The sequence below is a fragment of the Lolium rigidum genome, chromosome 6 (genome assembly GCF_022539505.1).
Source record: "Lolium rigidum isolate FL_2022 chromosome 6, APGP_CSIRO_Lrig_0.1, whole genome shotgun sequence".
Taxonomy (NCBI): domain Eukaryota; kingdom Viridiplantae; phylum Streptophyta; class Magnoliopsida; order Poales; family Poaceae; genus Lolium; species Lolium rigidum.
Window position 1 is genome coordinate 241,542,899 of NC_061513.1, and position 20,543 is coordinate 241,563,441.

General features: G+C 43.5%; 1 protein-coding gene across 1 annotated transcript; it reads left to right on the forward strand.

The window, feature by feature from the left end:
- Positions 1 to 8,588: 8,588 nt before the first annotated feature.
- LOC124668125 lies at positions 8,589 to 14,361 on the forward strand. Its single transcript, XM_047205319.1, has 2 exons — positions 8,589 to 9,303; positions 14,062 to 14,361. The coding sequence occupies exon 1, from the start codon at positions 8,688 to 8,690 to the stop codon at positions 9,288 to 9,290; it is 603 nt and encodes a 200-aa protein (XP_047061275.1). The 5' UTR covers positions 8,589 to 8,687; the 3' UTR covers positions 9,291 to 9,303; positions 14,062 to 14,361.
- The last annotated feature ends 6,182 nt before the right edge of the window (positions 14,362 to 20,543 follow it).

The following is a 20,543-nucleotide window of genomic DNA, read 5'->3' on the forward strand; positions in this document are numbered from 1 at the left end:
TTATTAAGTTGCTTGTTGTGCGATAACCATGTTCCTGGGGACGCCATCAACTACTCTTTGTTGAATATCTTGTGAGTTGCTATGCATGTCCGTCTTGTCTGAAGTAAGGGAGATCTACCACTTTAATGGTTAGAGCATGCATATTGTTAGAGAAGAACATTGGGCCGCTAACTAAAGCAATGAATCATGGTGGAAGTTTCAGTTTTGGACATATATCCTCAATCTCATATGAGAACACTAATTGTTGCTACATGCTTATGCATTAAAGAGGAGTCCATTATATGTTGTCTATGTTGTCCCGGTATGGATGTCTAAGTTGAGAATAATCAAAAGCGAGAAATCCAAAATGCGAGCTTTCTCCTTAGACCGTTGTACATGCGGCATAGAGGTACCCCTTTGTGACACTTGGTTAAAACATGTGTATTGCGATGATCCCGGTAGTCCAAGCTAATTAGGACAAGGTGTGGGCACTATTAGTATACTATGCATGAGGCTTGCAACTTGTAAGATATAATTTACATGATACATATACTTTATTACTACCGTTGACAAAATTGTTTCATGTTTTCAAAATAAAAGCTCTAGCACAAATATAGCAATCGATGCTTCCTCTGCGAAGGGCCTTTCTTTTACTTTTATGTTGAGTCAGTTCACCTATCTCTCTCCACCTCAAGAAGCAAACACTTGTGTGAGCTGTGCATTGATTCCTACATACTTGCATATTGCACTTGTTATATTACTCTATGTTGACAATTATCCATGAGATATACATGTTACAAGTTGAAAGCAACCGCTGAAACTTAATCTTCCTTTGTGTTGCTTCAATACCTTTACTTTGATTTATTACTTTATGAGTTAACTCTTATGCAAGACTTATTGATGCTTGTCTTGAAGTACTATTCATGAAAAGTCTTTGCTTTATGATTCAGTTGTTTACTCATGTCATTACCATAGTTTTGATCGCTGCATTCATTACATATGCTTACAATAGTATGATCAAGGTTATGATGGCATGTCACTCCAGAAATTATCTTTGTTATCGTTTACCTGCTCGGGACGAGCAGGAACTAAGCTTGGGGATGCTGATACGTCTCCGGCGTATCGATAATTTCTTATGTTCCATGCCACATTATTGATGATATCTACATGTTTTATACACATTATATGTCGTATTTATGCATTTTCCGGCACTAACCTATTAACGAGATGCCGAAGAGCTAGTTGCTTTGTTTCTCGCTGTTTTTGGTTTCAGAAATCCTACAAAGGAAATATTCTCGGAATTGGACGAAATCAACGCCCGGGGTCCTATTTTTGCACGAAGCTTCCAAAAGACCGAGGGGAAAGGAAGTGGGGCCACGAGGCGCCGCCACAACGGGCGGCGCGGCCCGGCCCTTGGCCGCGCGGCCCTGGTGTGTGGGGCCCTCGTGTGGCCCCCGCGTTGCCCTTCCGCCTACTTAAAGCCTTCGACGCGAAACCCCCGATGCGAGAGCCACGATACGGAAAACCTATGCGAGACGCCGCCGCCGCCAATCCCATCTCGGGGGATTCCGGAGATCACCTCCGGCACCACGACGGAGAGGGGAATCATCTCCCGGAGGACTCTTCACCGCCATGGTCACCTCCGGAGTGATGAGTGAGTAGTTCACCCCTGGACTATGGGTCCATAGCGGTAGCTAGATGGTTGTCTTCTCCTCATGTGCTTCATTGTCGGATCTTGTGAGCTGCCTAACATGATCAAGATCATCTATCCGTAATTCTATATGTTGTGTTTGTCGGGATCCGATGGATAGAGAATACTATGTTATGTTGATTATCAATCTATTACCTATGTGTTGTTTATGATCTTGCATGCTCTCCGTTATTAGTAGAGGCTCTGGCCAAGTTTTTGCTCTTAACTCCAAGAGGGAGTATTTATGCTCGATAGTGGGTTCATGCCTCCATTAAATCTAGGACGGTGACAGAAAGTTCTAAGGTTGTGGATGTCTTGTTGCCACTAGGGATAAAACATTGATGCTATGTCCGAGGATGTAGTTATTGATTACATTACGCACCATACTTAATGCAATTGTACTGTTGTTTGCAACTTAATGCTGGAAGGGGTTCGGATGATAACCTCGAAGGTGGACTTTTTAGGCATAGATGCATGCTTGGATAGCGGTCTATGTACTTTGTCGTAATGCCCAATTAAATCTCACAATATTCATCATATCATGTATGTGCATTGTTATGCTCTCTTTATTTGTCAATTGCCCGACTGTAATTTGTTCACCCAACATGCTATTTATCTTATGGGAGAGACACCTCTAGTGAGCTGTGGACCCCGGTCCATTCTTTACATCCGAAATACAATCTCTCGCAATACTTGTTCTTTCTTGTTCTTTGCAAACAATCATCATCCACACTATACATCTAATCCTTTGTTACGGCAAGCCGGTGAGATTGACAACCTCATCTGTTTCGTTGGGGCAAAGTACTTTGGTTGTGTTGTGCGGGTTCCACGTTGGCGCCGGAATCTCGCGGTGTTGCGCCGCACTACATCCCGCCGCCATCAACCTTCAACGTGCTTCTTGGCTCCTCCTGGTTCGATAAACCTTGGTTTCTTTCTGAGGGAAAACTTGCCGCCGTACGCATCACACCTTCCTCTTGGGGTTCCCAACGGACGCGTGTTGTACGCGTATTAATCAACAGTGGGATTTGTCCATCCCGATGACGGATAGATATACTCTGGGCCCTCTCGGTGGAATGTCGTCTAATGTCTTGCAAGCATATGAATAAGTTCATAAGAGACCACATACCACGGTACGAGTAAAGAGTACTTGTCAGGAGACGAGGTTGAACAAGGTATAGAGTGATACCGATGATCAAACCTTGGACAAGTAAAATATCGCGTGACAAAGGGAATTGGTATCGTATGTGAATGGTTCATTCGATCACTAAGTCATCGTTGAATATGTGGGAGCCATTATGGATCTCCGAGATCCCGCTATTGGTTATTGGTCGGAGAGAAGTCTCAACCATGTCTACATAGTTCGCGAACCGTAGGGTGACACACTTAAGGTTTGATGTTGTTTAAAGTAGATATGGAATATGGAATGGAGTTCGAAGTTTTGTTCGGAGTCTCGGATGGGATCCAGGGCATCACGAGGAGTTCCGGAATGGTCCGGAGAATAAGATTCATATATAGGAAGTCATTTTCTAGGTTTGAAAATGATCCGGTATTTTCTCCGGAAGGTTCTAGAAGAGTCGAAAGAAATAAGGATGGAAGGTGGAGTCCCAGAGAGACTCCACCCACCTTGGCCGGCCAGCCTAAGGGAGGAGGAGTCCCAAGTGGACTCCCCACCATGGTGGCCGGCCACCCCACCAAGGAAAGGGGGGAGTCCCACTCCCCCTAGGTTTGGTTACTTGGAAGGTTTTTGTTGGGGTCTTATTCGGACTCTTTGACCTAAACCTTGGGGCTTCCACCTATATAAAGAGGGGAGTTGAGGGGCTGGCCGGCCACCACAACACCACCATGGCCGCACCCCTCAAGGCTGCCCTAGCCGGCGCCCCCTCTCCCAAACCCTAGCGGTTCCCTCCTACCTCTCTCTCCCACATAGCTTAGGCGAAGCTATGTCGGAGATCTCCACCACCACCGCCACCACGCCGTCGTGCTGCCGGGATTCCAAGGAGGATCTACTACTTCCGCTGCCCGCTGGAACGGGGAGAAGGACGTCGTCTTCATCAACACCGAACGTGTGACCAGAGTACGGAGAGGTGCTGCACGATCGTGGCACCGTGATCAAGATCTTCTACGTGCTTTTGCAAGCGGCAAGTGATCGTCTACCGCAGCAATAAGAGCCTACTCTTATAGGCTTTGGAAATCTTCAAGGGTGAGTCTCGATCATCCCCTCGTTGCTCCCATCTTCTAGATTGCATCTTGGCTTGGATTGCGTTCTCGCGGTAGGAAATTTTTTGTTTTCTATGCTACGAATCCCTACATATGTCGCATATATACCCCTGGTTTATTATTGTAGCAAAGGCCCATGGACTCAAAGCTTTGGAGGCCCAGAAGATTGAAGATGTTCGGATTAGGAAAGCGTAGTTATTATGGAAATTTGTATCAATATCGGGAAAGGCCCAGTGCGGCCAAAAGTTTGTACTTGTACGTCACGTTGTAACCCTCGGTTTCTCCTCCTATATAAAGGGGACGCTGATGTCAAAATAAGGATCGAGTCATTGTAAACCCTAGTCACCGTAATATTGAGTTGGACGTCTTTGTTCGTCTGACAACCTTCGAGATCTACTTGCACTCTACTTTCTACGAAACCCTAAGTCTACAATCTGTAGGCATTAACAAGTTGATACCTCGTCAGCGCCGGCTGGGATTCATATCCGGACGGGGTTCGTCACTGCCTCCGGCGAGCGTGTGGTCTCTGGCCTCGTCTAGAGGCTCGGCTCATTGGACTTCGTCGGCGACAATGCCGGCAGCTTCGCCAACGGTACCGCGTTCCCCAGGAATGGCGGCATCATGTTCTTCGGCGCGCATCGGGTCTACTTCGGCACAACGCCGGTGCGCAGGTTTCCTGCTGAGGTGCTGGTGGCACCAAATCCACCGGTATCTCGCGCCGCCCGCGGATCTCGTACCGATCGCACCGCTGGCAGCGTCGAGATGATGATAGCCGGCGAGGGTGATACCGACAAAGGAGCAGCCGGTGGCAAGTACACATTCCCACCAAGTCCGGTTGCATGGCCAAATAGGCGCTGGAGCGGGACCAGAACATCGCCGGCACCTCCACAGTGCCTCCGGCAGCAACTCCCCTTCAAGCCGCCATGGACGTGTTGTCCACGCCGGTCGCGCCCAATGCCGACCCGGCGGCAACTCAATCCGTATGTGTAGTATGCTGTTCTAGGTATTTTGGGGACATCATGTGTTGTGTTGGGGTTGTCTCTTACTCGTTGTATGCCGCTTTTGAGATATTAATGAACCTTGTACTATTTGGCCGATGGCCGGTGTTGGCTTCATTAAGTTATAGCTAGCCGGTCTCATGCTCGAGCCTCTTAGTCTTACAAGAAAAGATGAATGAGCATACTTAAGATACGTTAGTTAAAAGGCCACCCTGCCCACGGCCGGCGCCCTCAAGAATCCAGAGCAAGAATGAAATACAGTAACAAATACATTGTTCATGTCAATGATATCTAAGCTTGGACAAGCTGGCAAGGTGGTGAGCGTTGAGATCCAAGCTCCAACCGTCCCACATGCCCACATGAAATTTAAAACAAACTCGATTTTTAGTAGATCTATTGCAGCCGACATGCTGCATCTAGTGTCAAAGTCCAACCATTACAGGAATAATGGACGTGTTTACGCCGACGGCCGGCTGCCCTCGGCGTAGCCACGTCTGGCCCTCGGCGTAGGCTACGCCGACGGCAGCCCTCGGCGTACGTCGTCGGCGTCTACATCCCTCGGCATAGGCAGCTGCCCCGTTGGCGTAGGGCTGGCCCTCGGCGTAGGCGTTCTACGCCGACGGCCACGTGAGCCTCTCGGCGTCCGAGCCCTCGGCGCAGCCTCCACGGCGCGCCGTCGCCGTTAACGACAGTAGTATACGCCGACGGGTATGCCCTCGGTATAGCGCGCGACGTGGCGCGCTGAGGGGCGCCCAGACCATGCAGACGCTGACGGCCAGCCATGCAGACGCCAAACGCCCTCGGCATACGGTCGTGCTGTGCGTGCGTGCCCGTGCCGTGCCGTGCCGTGCGTGCCCGTAGCCAGGGTCTACGCCGAGGGTATTGCCCTCGGCATAGACCTGACCATGGCAGGGCTCTATGCCGACGGCATTGCCCTCGGCGTAGCCATCGCCATATTTTTTTTTCGACATATGCCATCTACAAATTTTTAAAAAATAGAACCATTTTTATATAATTCATACTAGTAAATAAATAATACAAACATAATATAAAGTAATATGAGAGAGAGAAAAAATAAAAATAAAAAAAACATATGCCGAGGGTGGCCGTCGGCATAGGAGGGCATGCCCTATGCCGAGGGTGCCCCTCGGCGTCTTGGCTGACGCCGTCAGCGCGCGGAGACGATGCGGGGTGAAGCGGGGGCGATGCCGACGCTACGCCGAGGGCCATGTAGACGCCGACGGCAGGCTTACACCGACGGTTGTCTTTCAGAGGTGCCCCAGCGAGGCCGTACACCGACGGCTCCGATATTTGGCCGTCGGCGTACACTCTGGCCGTCGGCATCTATTGCCATTCCTGTAGTGAACCCAACCCACATGTACTTATACGACACATAGTCTGACGTACTGAGTGAGCTTCAAATTTTCCCCTTTCCATCATATGCAGTGCAAACAATCTCACGTAAGCAATGAGTGTGCTGCCAAGAAAACTATGCTGTTGTCCTGAAAAATAACACGATCGAGTTTGAGGTTTTTTTTTTCCAAATGTCACTACACAATATGAGTACTGCGTGTGTGTGACGACTTATGATGAAGATCGTTGTACACCAACAAAATTGACGTGCCGATATTTGTTTTATAGGTTGGGCCACCTTGTTGAAGTGCAACTTAATCGTATATTAAAAGTTGATGAAGGGTTGGTTGAAGGCTCAAGTCATACTTGGCTCCTTGAGGCCAACACCAAGCTACTCTTCCCTTCCATGGTGTGTCGGTTTGAGTTGTACATGACTCCTCAGACTCCAGTGCATGTAGCATGCTCCTTGAACTAGTATTGAAGCTCTAGCTTCTTCGCATTTCTTTCATTCGTGTAGCATCCTCACATCGGTAACTTGACAATTATTTGTTTGGGGCATGCACTTAATAAAATATCAATACTACCATTTATATGATTTGGAAATAAGGGGTACATGCGTATCTAGTGGTCCACTTGGTTCACCATGGACTAGGAGAGGGAGAGTTCATAGTCTCTCGTGGACCAATCCCTCTCATCCCTCTAACATGATGAGCTTCTTCCATACTCGACCTTCACTTGACTATATCTTTTATCTTCTTCTCTTCTTCGACTTATTGACCATCACTATATAGTAGCTTCGATTTTGATTGACTTAGCTTGACCTTGACCATTTGCCACGTGGGATCATGTGCAACCCCTTGGTAGGATTAGACACTCCCACAACAAAATAAAACATTATTTTGGTTGTAAGAGAACACAACTAATGATAGTATTTACCCGAAACATTTTTTTTTGGAAGAATAAGAAATGCCTATGGGGAGATCTCCTTGACCATGAATTATCGGCGGTACTTTGGTAATCAAACCGGGTATACAAAAATGGAGAGGAAGAATTTTGGACAAATACACAATAATACATTAAAGTTACAAATAATCCCAAAATATTGGAAACTCGCTAATAATTATTAAATTACATGTGGTTCAAAAAATAAAATAAAATCAAGAATAGAGAAAAACATAAAATGCAACTAAGTGATCATGATTCCCCTTTGTTTTGTTTTGGCGGGAGCCGAGTCAATACGTCAATCTTCAAAGTGATACACAATTTAACTTGTTTCTACTAAAGGTACCTATATCATCGTATAGCATGAATTATTACCATGCAAAATAGCAGATAGCATATACTAATAGGTGTTAGAATGCAGTTTATGACTTGTAGGTAACTCTTTATTGTGTTTTCATTTTTCTTAAAACTCAACACTCAGTTCCCATACTATTATAAGATTGTCATTATGTGTTATTTATCATCCATATTGCTATTATTATGAAATCTTTGCATATAAACACCTTAAACTTACACCAAATTTTAGTAAGGGGAACTGTTGTGTCCTTACGTGAGGACATGCCACACCATTGGAACGGGATAGTAGACATGCCTCTATTTCTTTTCAACTCATGTTATTCTTCCACTAGCCCAAGTCTTTAAGCCCAATCTCATTCGCTAGTACTTTTCGATTTAGGAAGTAGAGGGGCACGTAGGGTGATGTTGAAGACCTCAACGTTGTTGTTCAAGATTCATGGTTACTTGGACTCCTTGTAGATAGACGCTTGTCAACACGATGGAATAGCGCTGATGAGGACGGGGTAGCGAGACGGTTGGTAAAACAACCATTTTAGAATCTATGCTTTGTGGGATCAAGTTAGTGAAATGACAAGGAAGAGAAAGATCTAGTGGACCACGTGGCAAGGAGAGTCATCGATCATGCATAGAGGACGAGGGGAGGCCGAAATGGTGGAACACTCCATTCATCCTAAGCTCGCTAAAGGAGTTACGGCGGTAAAAGGAGAAGAGAAGGGGCTCCCTGCATGTTTGCATGACCAAGATACGAAAACATGAAATATGGATGAAAAATAAGTCACTATGTAGGTTAGAAGGTTACTATTGGAGGATCGAGGTGACAATCAGTCAAAGACGCTCGTTCCTTTGTATCTATGGGCATCAAATGACATACACATATCCTTAAGTATAGAATGCATGCGGATACCCTATGCATAAGAGTTGTTTCTTCTTGAGAAGAAAGATTCCAGAAACGGAAGAAGCCATACTTGATTTCAAATGGTTTGATAACCCCTTTTCCCACAAAACTCTAATCACAAAACTCCAGTCTGGCTTCGTCCATCCCATTCTGTTGTACCAACACCAACACAGACAGACAGCGTCAGCTCCTGTCCTGTGCAGTTCCCCTTCTCCGCGAATCCAAATCTCTCTCTGGCGCCGCCGAGCTGCCTCGGATGCTCCCGGCCTCGCACCCGCTGCTGTACGCGTGCACCTTCCGCGACAGCTCCCTCGTCGCCGAGCTCGCCCACGACCCGGAAGCAGCCGGGGGCGCCGGCACCGACGACCTGCCGGCGCTCGCCGCCGCGCTCGCTGCCTCCGCGCCTCCGCACCACCAGTACGTCACCCACTCCGCGGCGGGGCGCGCGCACGCGCTCCTCCTCGCCCCGCCGCTCGCGCTCGCCGCGGTCTCGCGCGCCCCGCAGCTCCCGGCGTCCCACCTCCTGCTCTTCCTCCGCCGCCTGCGATGCCTCCCCGAGTTCAGGATGCGGGACGAGATGGAGCGCCTCGCGCTCCGCCTCCCGTTCCCCGACGAGGGGGCGCTCGCGCGCGAGGCCGCCGATGTCGCCGCCGCTGAGGCGCAGGCGGAGGAGGCCACGCGGAGGGAGGCCGACCTCGCGCGGGGGACGCCCAAGAGGGACCGTGGAGCTCGCGGCGGCGCGGGCCGGGCGTGGAGGCGCCAGCTCTGGCTCATCATCCTCGCGGATCTCGTCATCCTCGGTATACTCTTCGCGGCCTGGCTCGCAGTGTGCAGGGGTTTCAGCTGCATTGGCCGGTAAATAGACAGAAAAAGGTAAAAAATGACGTCTCTAGTCCACACCATCTATATTTAGCCCTATTGGTTCCGATGACGTCTCTAGTGTAGACTGTAGAGCCATGGTTTGGATTGGAGGGTGTGGACTAACAGAATCACAGCGAGTTAGTATGAATAGACAATGGTTGTGAACTAGTATAGACTGAACAAAACTATGGCCCAGATTTCTACTAAAGGGAGAGTCCGAGTATGTGTTGAGTCGTTGAAGGTGTGTGAGAATCATGGCGCAGTTGCAGAGATTGTGGGATGGCTGCAACGTGCAAGGATGACCACGAATGCTGGCAAACACAATGTGTGCAAGGCGCGAATCCTGCTTTTATCTTGTGCTGCACACAAATATACAAATCTTGCTTAGTTCAGTTTTGGTATCAAGCTTATTTAGTTTATGTTACTTTATGCATCTGCATAACACCCAAACATTTGTATAACTTAGAACATGTGATGAGAACAAAACAAGTAAATAAGAGAAAGCTGTATAGAGCTAACAAAGTTAACAGTTTAGATTATTATTAGTAAGTTTACTATCCAATCCTCATATGGTAGATTGTTAGTTGAAGAGGATCCTATGATAATTGTATAAAGATTCTATAAAATCCTGATCCAGATTGTGTAGCCTTGTTGGACTGTCAGACCCTACACTCAATATAGTGATCCTGCTGAATGTATCTGATAGATGCCATGCCAAGTGCTTTAGGTGGAATAAAATGTCAAAGGTTAAGTGAGGCTGTCTTGCAGCTATTCTGTTGCAATCAGCAGCAAACCTGATGCTGGCTTGTGTAGATATATGCTCTTCGCTTGAGTCTGAACATTCATCATCAGTTATCTGGGTGAAGAAGTTTTTGATCCACAAGCTTTTGTACACCTACGTAGATCTCAGCGTCTAGCTTCCTCATTGCTGGACATGATGAGAATGACACCAGCTGAATAGGGTGTGGCTGAACGGCACATATGAGTGAAAGCTGGGCCTCCTTTCTTGTTCTGCTTTTGCAGGCGAAGACTGTAGTATACACACTTACCTTCTGCAAAGTGGCAAGCCAAACTTGAAACGTTAGTGCTGGGTAGGATGGCCTGGGTAATATTTGTAACAAACTGGAGCAAAAGGAACATAGGTGAGGTGGCAGTGTTGGAGTTTAGTGTCGAGGTGAATCTGGCCAAGTAGTTGAATGCTGAGGTGAGATCTAGCAGAGCACATGAAATATGATTACTGCACTGAATCTGCTGTAAGAGCTAAAGTTAAGGTTCCCCTCGTTGTATCAGGTCTTTTCCAGATCTGAATGTAATGCTAGATTACAAGTAGTTCGCAGTGCAGAAATATTGGCGATGGCATGGTACAGTGTTTCAGGTCTTTTAATATCTTCATATTTGTTCGGTTGACTTGATTCTTGTTTAAAAATAATACTTCCCTCAGTTCACTATTATAAGATGTTTTAAGTTTTTCCGAAAATGCATGTATCTAGACGCATTTCAGTGTGTAGGTTCACTCATTTCGGTCCATATCTAGTCCAAATTGAAATATCTAAAACATCTTATAATAGTGAACGGAGGGAGTACTTGTTCTGTTGAGTGGATGATTCAGTCGGTTGCATTTAGAGCATGTTTGGTTGTTAGCCACACTTGCAAAAGATGTGGCACATACATCACAGTTGTGTTTTTTTTATTTTTTTTTATTTTTTTTGCCAAGCTTCGTGTGGCTTGCCACAGGTTAGCAGAAAAGTCTGTTAAAGTGTCTATAAACTAAACACACCCTTGCACTGCTGGTATATATAGTAATGCGGCAATACTTGTGTAGATATAGGTTATAATTTCCTTGTTTGTAACTAAAGGGCCAACTTCTCTGGAGTTCTGGTGATAGAATATAACTTCTTTTACGGAGAATCGAAAGAGAATGTAAGCCAGCAAATGCAACCAATACGGGTACGATGCTTGCAACACCAAAGTACGCCATCCTAACTTCAACTGATTCATTGATAATTCCCAAGATCATAAGTCCCCCAAAGGTAGCACAAGATGCTTAATCTGATCAGTCCTAACGTTTAAAAATTACCATGCTTATTTGGTTGGTATTCCTTTGTGGTCGCCATTTAGCTGCAGGGTAACATTTTTTTCATGACCTCACTTTTTCTTTGAGAATTTTCATAATTAGCATGATACAGAATCTTCTGGATCTATGTATTCTCTTAGTGTCATCTTGAATTTATTTTAATCTAGGTCGCATATAAAACATGGGGGTATATCATCTGTTGAGAGAGGTTTCTAGGTGGTCCTGTTAGGATGAACATAATGAAAGAGTGATTTGTGCAAGGTTAGCTAGTCATGATTTGGCATTAGCACTTCAAATCAGAAAGCACGAGAAATAGTGAATTGTATAATGTCTCTATTACCTAATAATTTTATCAAACATCTCACGTACAGAGCTTATTATGCAAGTAAACTTTTGTTTGCACCATGATAAATCATGTCTTGCCGTGGTTTGTGCTGTAGATATATCTAGCTAAAAACGTGACACAAACTAGTAGATTTATTTCTGGCATATGCTGTACTTGTCGTATTGTGTCAGCTCAGTGTGCTGACCAGAATGTTCATTTGACTCCTGCCTACTGTACTAACAGACAAGCAAAGCCACTCAACAGACCTTCACAGCTTCAATTCTCACCGAAACAATTGTAACTGACACACTTCTTATTCTTGTGCTATGCACATGTTCGAGAAAGATGAACCTAGTGCCTGCAACCACCTAGGCTCACCATATTCCTGGGCCAGCACTTAAGAGGAGCACTTATAAAGACCCCTGTTCTGTTTCAGTGATCTGGAGGAGAACTTAAGATGAACCTAGTGTTTCAGGAAATCTAATTAATTCCAGATTTGCAAATATCTTCCCTCTTCATAACAAGAAGTCCATAATTTGTGGTTTGCAGCTTGTAAAAAATAAGCAAGATATAGCTCATCTGGTGGGATGACTAGGTTCAATACTCTTCGTGAAATTCATGTTTTGTCATTGCCCAACTAATGTTAGTACCACATGTATGTGGTGTATGGTACTTGAGCATATCTTTATCAGACTGTTAAATATGCATATCATATCTTTACTACTATTTCTACGCACAATAGGAAATAAGCAAAGCAGCAAACTGTTAGCCTTTAATGTTAATTTTTCTGATGCACAACAGGAAATATGCAAAGCAGCAAACAATTAGCTGTTTATGCTAAATTTTATAGCAGTATATATTGTTAGCTGTTAGATGCTTGCCTAAGGGGTTGAGTTTTGATATTACTTCTATTTTTGGATAGTTTACGTCATTGTGCATTGGAAATTTACATAATGGCGTGTATCAGCGGTATGTCAGAGCCATGTCCAATGTCAGGCACAAAGATTTTGTGGAGTGTCGGGGCAACCTAAGATTGGACCAGCTAGCTAATTTAAAAGAATATTTCTCTCATTGTGTAAAAGCTGTTGACCATCTTTATGCACTAAAAGATTAGAAGTTCTTATTGGGCTATGTTAAATTTTATTAAGGCTAGAGTTGAGGTGGTGTAGATAAGCAGTTTGTATTCTACTATTCTTACTGGTAGCAGTTTGCATGCACATGCAGATACTCGGAACTAAAATAACAACAGTTTGTGCTTAGATTGATTCTTTCAACTTTGGCTGTATTTGTATCTGTATTTGTGTACACATCCTCTCATACCATGCTTGCAAGCATGCAACATTTATGAAGAGCACATGTGTTCTTGTTTGTTTTTTCTCCTGATGCTTCCTTAATGTTAATTTCTGTAACTGCCAAAAACTGAATGCAACAAGTGTTCCACTATACACATTTAATCTGTCTTGTACCATACGCCAGTGCTGCAAGAATTTTTTGACTTTGAGGAGACGACACCAAGTTATCGTTTGATTAATATGGTTCCATAAAGAAGTCAGAATATTGTGCAAATGTTTTTGGATTCAAGAAAATCTCTGAACACGTCTAAACCAGACCTGTGCTCAATAGTAAATAAGCAGCGCAGCAAACAGTGAGCCATTTATGTTAAATTTATTAACAGTATATTCTTAGCTGTTACTCCTTCTGCCCCACAATATAAGACGTTTTGCAAACTGTTTTATCTTGCCAAAATGTCTTATATTGTGGTACTGTGGAAGTAGATGTTTGCCTTAGGGGGTTAGGGTTAGATGTTGCTTTTCTTTTTTGGATAGTGTGCATCACCGTGCATTGGAAATTTGATACATACAGACATGTATCAGCGGTATGTCAGAACCAAGTTAAGCATTGGGCACAAAGGTTGTGGACTGTCGGTGCAAACGAAGAGTAGATCAGCTAGCTAATTTAAAAGAATACCTTCATCTCACTGTGTAAAAAGCTGTTGACCATCTTTATGTGCTAAAAGATCAGAAGTTCATATTTGGTTAACTTAATTTTGATTAAGGCTAGATTTGATCTGTGGTGTAGATAAGGAGTTTGTATTCATACAGGTAGGCAGTTTGCATCAATATGCAGATTCTCGGTACTAAAATGGCAACTTGTGCTTGTAGATTCTTTCAATACTCTGACAAGATGACACCAAGTTATCATGTGATTAATTTGGTTCTTAAAAAAGTGAAAATATAATGTAAATATTTCTGGATTCATGAATATCTTTGAATGAAGACATGAAGTTGTTAAGCAGTTTAGAAAGGAACATTGTTTGAATTGAATTTTCATTCTATTGTATCATATCTCTTATCTTCTTTCCCCTCTTTGTAGGCTGTCCAATTTCAAGTGAAAATATGGAGGTTATTTACAGAGTTGTTTGTCCTCATCCATGATTAGTCAAAACTGCTGGTGATATCATCATAGCGTAGACAAAATCTGCCAAGATTTGCAATGGAAAGGGAAGGCACTCAACACCCACAATTACCTCCCTTGTTGTATGGAACATCTTTGAAAAGGAAAGTCGGACTTCCTAAATTTGAATTTGTTGGTTTGTTTGTAGAGGACATCTGTACACCTAGTGTAATTTGTTGGTTCATTTTTCTATACAAAGCAAATGTTTTTTGTTTCTTTTCCGCATTGGTCTTGTTTTCCCCATTCCGGCAAGGCCTGATACATTTTTTCTAACCTTTGACAGTCCCAATGTTTTTTCCTTTATTTTGCCTCTGCCTTGTTGGTTGTTGCAAGTGCTCTGGTCATGTAATTGCTTCCATCTTTGTCTGGGACCTTTGGCTATCAACCTTTATTTGTTTTCAAGAACAGTGTATGGCAATCTGTTGAACATTGACAGGAACTGTACACAGATGTAGAAGGCCACCCTTCACCAGTACCAGTGAGAATGTCATACTCTGCAACTATAGGTGGGTTTTGTGCATTGCCTTGTAGTAACTGTTAATGATCCGACAAAATGCTCTCTTTAACTATGTTGCATGTTATGTGATACACACTACCATTGCATCCAAATACCGTTCTTTTGACAGACTCCAGCATTGGGTTTTAACAGAAAAGATCAGCGCTGTTCGCATCCATCATGTGATGTCCAGCTGAAGCACTCCACATCTCATTGCAATGCAGACCGATCTATTGCAGTGATGGAGTGTCAAGTCCACGGCATGGCACCCTGCTGGTCAGGTTAAGAATGAATGCATGCTTGGTCCATCCAGAGACAGATACAAATGGCAATGCCGGCTGCCCACTTTACGCCGGTCAGTTGGCACTGTCATTTCAGACGTCCAGAACGAGCTGGGCAGGCGCACATTGCGACAGGGAAACCATGTCCCTAATTGGTAACCAGATCCTTCAAATCAGAATCCAGGGAGGGGAAATCGGCGTCATTTGCCTGCCTGGTTTCCCATCAGGTCAGCTCTCACACCTAACGCTGGAGTGCACATGCTGCAGGTACATTTCCATCCCAGGCTTGAAAATTCAGTTCTAGATCCTACACGGAGGAGGCTTTACTCATCCCATATCTGCTGCCTGCACTGCACTAATCCTCAGTTGCTCATGCACATGCAGGAACAGTTTCCTCTTCGTCGGTCGGTCGGTAGGGGCTGGATTCAGCAATGTAGCCCGTGTACCGTCGCCGTCGACGATCTCCGGCGCGCGCGGTGCCCAGTGGATATGAGGCATCGGCAGGAGCTGGTTGCACAGAAAGATCTCTGGATGGTTAACCATTTCCGTTTTGTTTTGCATGTCCCTAGCACAGCATAGGTTAGGAACTGGGCCCAACTGCAATGTGCAGACAGTGTTGGATCCAACATCCAGGTTCAGGGCAATTAACAAGACGGTAGGGCTTCAGTTTGGTGTTCCCGCGTCCAATGGCTTCCTTCATGCTTATCAGCATCCACTGCAGCCTGCCTGACCCATGATAAACCTCAGCTCAAAACCAGCCATTAGAGAACAAAAACATAAAATATACTAGTATGTTAGAAGAAACAGCGTGGAACGCGCGAACAAAAGGCGTAGCCCGCTTTATTCTCGCGCGCGAAGAAATATATATATATGTTGTTCTAGAATTGAAAGTATACAGGAAAGCTAGGAACCCACTGTGTGCCGACAAGTGGAACGATGTCAAAAGCCTTAAGCCATCCGTTAGTGGTCAGAGATGCAAAATGCATATTATTACATAGTAGAGCCTAACCTAAGCTCATTTATTTCCTGCTTAGTTTGTTTATATTTTCAAGCCCCCTCCACTAGCAAAGCCTTTTTGGCCATATAAATTATATCTTGTACTACCGCGCCATGCACTTTGCTTAATGCTCGCATGTACCATGCATGCATCACTGATGGAAGAAGCATCCCCAAATCAGAGATCGCTGGATTGGAGAATCGATCGACAGTATGAATGCCCGGCATTTTATTCTGTCGGAATCCCAAACAAGAGATTAGTTTACTGACAGTTGGGAGTAAGTGCTTGCTGCTTTGAATCAAGAATGTGATCTCTGTTATGATAACAGTATGAGATATATACAGTCTAAGATGTAGGGGGCGGAACAGATTAGGAGGAACATGGAGAATTCACGGAGCTAGGCGCAAAACATTTTCTGTTTTGCCAAGTGGAGCCTGATTGGCACAGGAAATACGGTCAAGATTGGTACAACAAGTTGCGGGGCATATTCTTTTGCCAGTCCTATAGGAGCTCCCTCACCCTTAGGCTCATTTCTTAATTTTAATGCCTGTCAATTCATGGCTTAGGAGAAGCCATTAGGCCGTCTAAAGAATGCATGCTTTGCCTCAAAGCTTAAAAAAAGGTGATAACACTGACATCCTCCCTTCCAAGACTTGAAGTCAATCTAAATCATAGATGCCAAAATAGTCACTAAACTAGTATTTTATCTGTACAGGCTTTCCCGTACATAGTAGTCTTGTCTGAATGATACCTGGACAGTTGGTGAGAAATTACATCCTAATTGCGCAACTCTATTGAATATTGTGTTTCCTCTCTGAGATGTCTATTTCACCCATATATTCAGATAAGAAACAACAGACAGTGAAGCCTTTTATATCCTAGTACAACTTTTCTCTGCTTTGGAAAGACCAATGTCATTGCAAGGTACAACTTTGAACTACTCGTAAGCATTGAGCTTAGTTACAGCCATCCTTGTTTCTGGCAAATTTTTTTTCCTTTTTTTGCGTTTGTTGGTCAATGTCGACACATTTTTCCTATCATAAAAACACATTAAATAGAAGCCAATTTTGTTCCCCACATGCCGATGCATTGATATGCTTAAATGCCATATACAGGTGGCAACTGAAGCACTGTTCCATTTAGTTCAGCTAAGGTCTGCGTCATGCGTCAATGAGCATAGTACACAACACTTCAATTAAACAAACCATTATGGTGGTTACAAACTAACATCATCCAGATTAGATTTAAGATGGGGGACCAAGACATTGCCGGATACAGGGCAGGAAAATTCCCGTACAATCCCATGGCAAACGACAATTCGAGCAGCATAACAGCATTTGCTATCATTTGTTAATCACCAACTTGGAGTGTTTATTTCTTGGGATTGTTGTGATGCAATTGCCGCTTGTGTGGACCTTGAATTGGCTCTCTGCTGTCTCGTGGTTTGCCTACCACATGGATGATTTGGCTTTGGCAACAGCTAATCATGATGGAATTACAGATAAACTTCTTCGGTTGATTAGTATATATATATATTGCCCTGGTCCTCTACATGTGAGCGACAAAGATCCCTAGGGCATCTCGGACCAATTCTTGTGTTACTTTTTGCTAATTGTCATATTCCTTCTGGTATGTATGTATATAGCTCTGATGTACTATTTTCCTTGTGACGGCGATGCTTCCACGACAAGCGGGAGATGCCATGTGTTAATATTTGTCTCTCAGGAATAATTACTTGTAAATCATTTTTTACAAGCATGTTAAAGGCTCGAACATGTATATATTTGAATCTGTTTGGACCTTTTTGACATTATTGCGCTCTCACATCATGTTTGTGTACAGATGTACTGAAGTGGGTACCCAGGAGCCATTTGACACCAAAAACAAGGAGTAATGATCAGCGTGAGTGCCTTTCTAGTTCATGGGTTTTTTATCTACCAGGCTAGAAAACCAAACCTATGATCTATTTGTGAATAGAAGTGTTCTACATATAACCTGGCGGGCGAATTTCCGCAATGCATATTGATGTTATCTCATGACCACTAGTGTAGAGAACATATGATTAAGACAAAAGTGTTACTATTAATTAGTAAAATCACTTGAGGCAAAAGCAAGCACGGTGGTTTGATATATACCGTTAGTTGGTCCTACACTGCCGTTCAGGGGTTTACAACTGGACATTTTTTTTTCTAAAATGGTAGTGCGCTCCATGAGCTTTGCTTTGCTAAGCAGAGTCAATAATGAACCTCTAGATTTACTGTATACCTAGCCAAGTTACACTTTTTGTGTGGTCACATAAGTCACTTTTGGTTTGGACGTTGGATATTCTAATCAAGATGAAACATACCAAAAAGGAATGAAGAGATAAATATGAGCCGTTTAATCGGATGCAAGTTGTACAATACTTAGACTCAAATTTATTATCGTCGCGTGTTCTCTCCGTTGCAAATTAGTTGAAGCTCTAGGATTTTCCTAAGTCAAACTAGTTTAAGTTTGATCAAGCATATATAAATATACATCAATGCTTAAACCACCAATTTAGTTCATTAGAATCATGCTAAAATAATCTGTGTTATTGCTGAATCTTGTTGTTCATACAATTCAAATGAATTAGAATTTAAACTTACATTTTTCATGTTCATAGAATGTTACTTCCCCAGCATACTAAATTGTTTCCAGGATACCGAGAACTCGAAAACACCACGGCTTTGCCACGTTTTTATCGGTTTGCGCCTTAATATGTCTTCTACTTGAATATTTTTCAATGCAAAAAAAGTATATGGTGTAAACCAAATTAAAATAAAAGGTCATTGGAGGTGTTTTTTTAGAAGTTTCTGAACAAGATTTAAATACTACATGTTTAGAAATTAGAAGGACGAGGGCCAGTGCAGGTTAGCATTGCCCCCACGTACGTGTGCCACCCTATCGTCATTGCGCACTGTTTACATACACAAAAAAACAAATCAAGCCGAGATTTAAATCCGTGTCCTGAGCGACGGAGACATCGGTTGTCATGGAAAGGCCTCAGGGCCCCATGCTGCCGTGCATACATCATCTACTCATCATCTTTGTTTCCTGCTTCAGTTCATTGTGAATGGGATTTTCTACACGCAGTCCCATTGCTACTTGCTACTTTGCTAGGCTCTATCTCCAGACTATGGGCTATCAGGTTACGGAAACTGGGACGTGAACATTAGTAACTTAGGGCGTGTTTGGTAGTGTGAGCTTAATTTGAGGATCTCTGGGGCATGCTTCGTGGTTGTTAGTATGTTGCAAACGGATCACCGGCCATAATTGATGTTTTGTTTGTTGGTCTAGGTTGCATCAAATGGTAATTAAGTGGCATATTGTTTGGTTGCCTGCAAAAACATTTTCATCTTTTCTGAGCCACAACATATGTTTTTTTTTTTAGAAATGGGTATTACCCGGCCTCTGCATCAAATAGATGCACACAACCCTTTATTAAAACGAAAGTACTGTACAGTCTTAAAAATCTTACAATCACCACCTCAACGATCACATAAGGTGCTCAAAAGATAAGCCAACGAAAGAACGATACAAACATAGATGTAGACCACATCATACACCTATGTAAATTGTATTCTATTAGCACGCTGCCAACCACCCTGGCTGAAGCTAGCCCGAACGACCGCCATCAGTCGAGTGCATCCAGACTCCATAGGTATACGCTGGTCCTCCGGCTGCAGGTACGACCACATGTGAATCTAATAAGTAGCCTTGTGGATGACCTGTAAAAAGAAGACACCTTCCGCTTTGTTAAAAACAATGTCATTACGACAATTCCAAATTGCCCATAGTAAAGCACAAACTCCTACACGAATTCACGCTTTAGTTTTCTTATCTATCCCATTAAGCCACTTACCAAATAAGTTCTTAATATTTGCTGGTGGTGAGATGTTGAAGGTAAAATGAACAACTCTCCAAATTAATCTTGCAAAGGGACACTTAATAAAAAGATGCTCAATGGATTCATCCTCGGAACAGAAAGCACATTTCTTTGAACCCGTCCAATTCCTTTTCGGGCAAATTATCCTTAGTTAGTAAAACTTTTTTATTTAAGAACCACATAAAAATCCGGATCTTTAGTGGAACTTTTAGCCGCCATATGTAATTTTTGAGGAAAACAGTATGATCATTCATGAAATCAACATATAACGATTTTACTGAAAATCCTCTATTTGCAGTAAGTCTCCAAATAAATTTGTCTAGCTCTTCCGAAATATGCACCTCCATTAGGCGCTGAATCAAATCTAGCCAATCTGTCCATTTTTCATGAGTTAATGTTCTTCTGAAACTAATATTCAACGGAACAGTCCCCATAATCTCGGCTACTGTAACATTCTTATTTCTAATGATGTTATATAATGAAGCATACTGATCAGCAAGAGGTTGTGTTCCTAACCAAGTATCTTCCCAGAATCTAGTTTTTTGTCCATCCCCGATGACAAAAAGACCACGTTGAAATAAATCATTTTTAACAGACATTACACCCTTCCAAAAGGGTGAGTCATTTGCATTAGCCTGGACTTCCAAAAGAGTTTTATTATTAAGATACTTGTTGTGTAGCAGCTCCTGCCACACGCCTTGTTCGTTGAGTAACTTG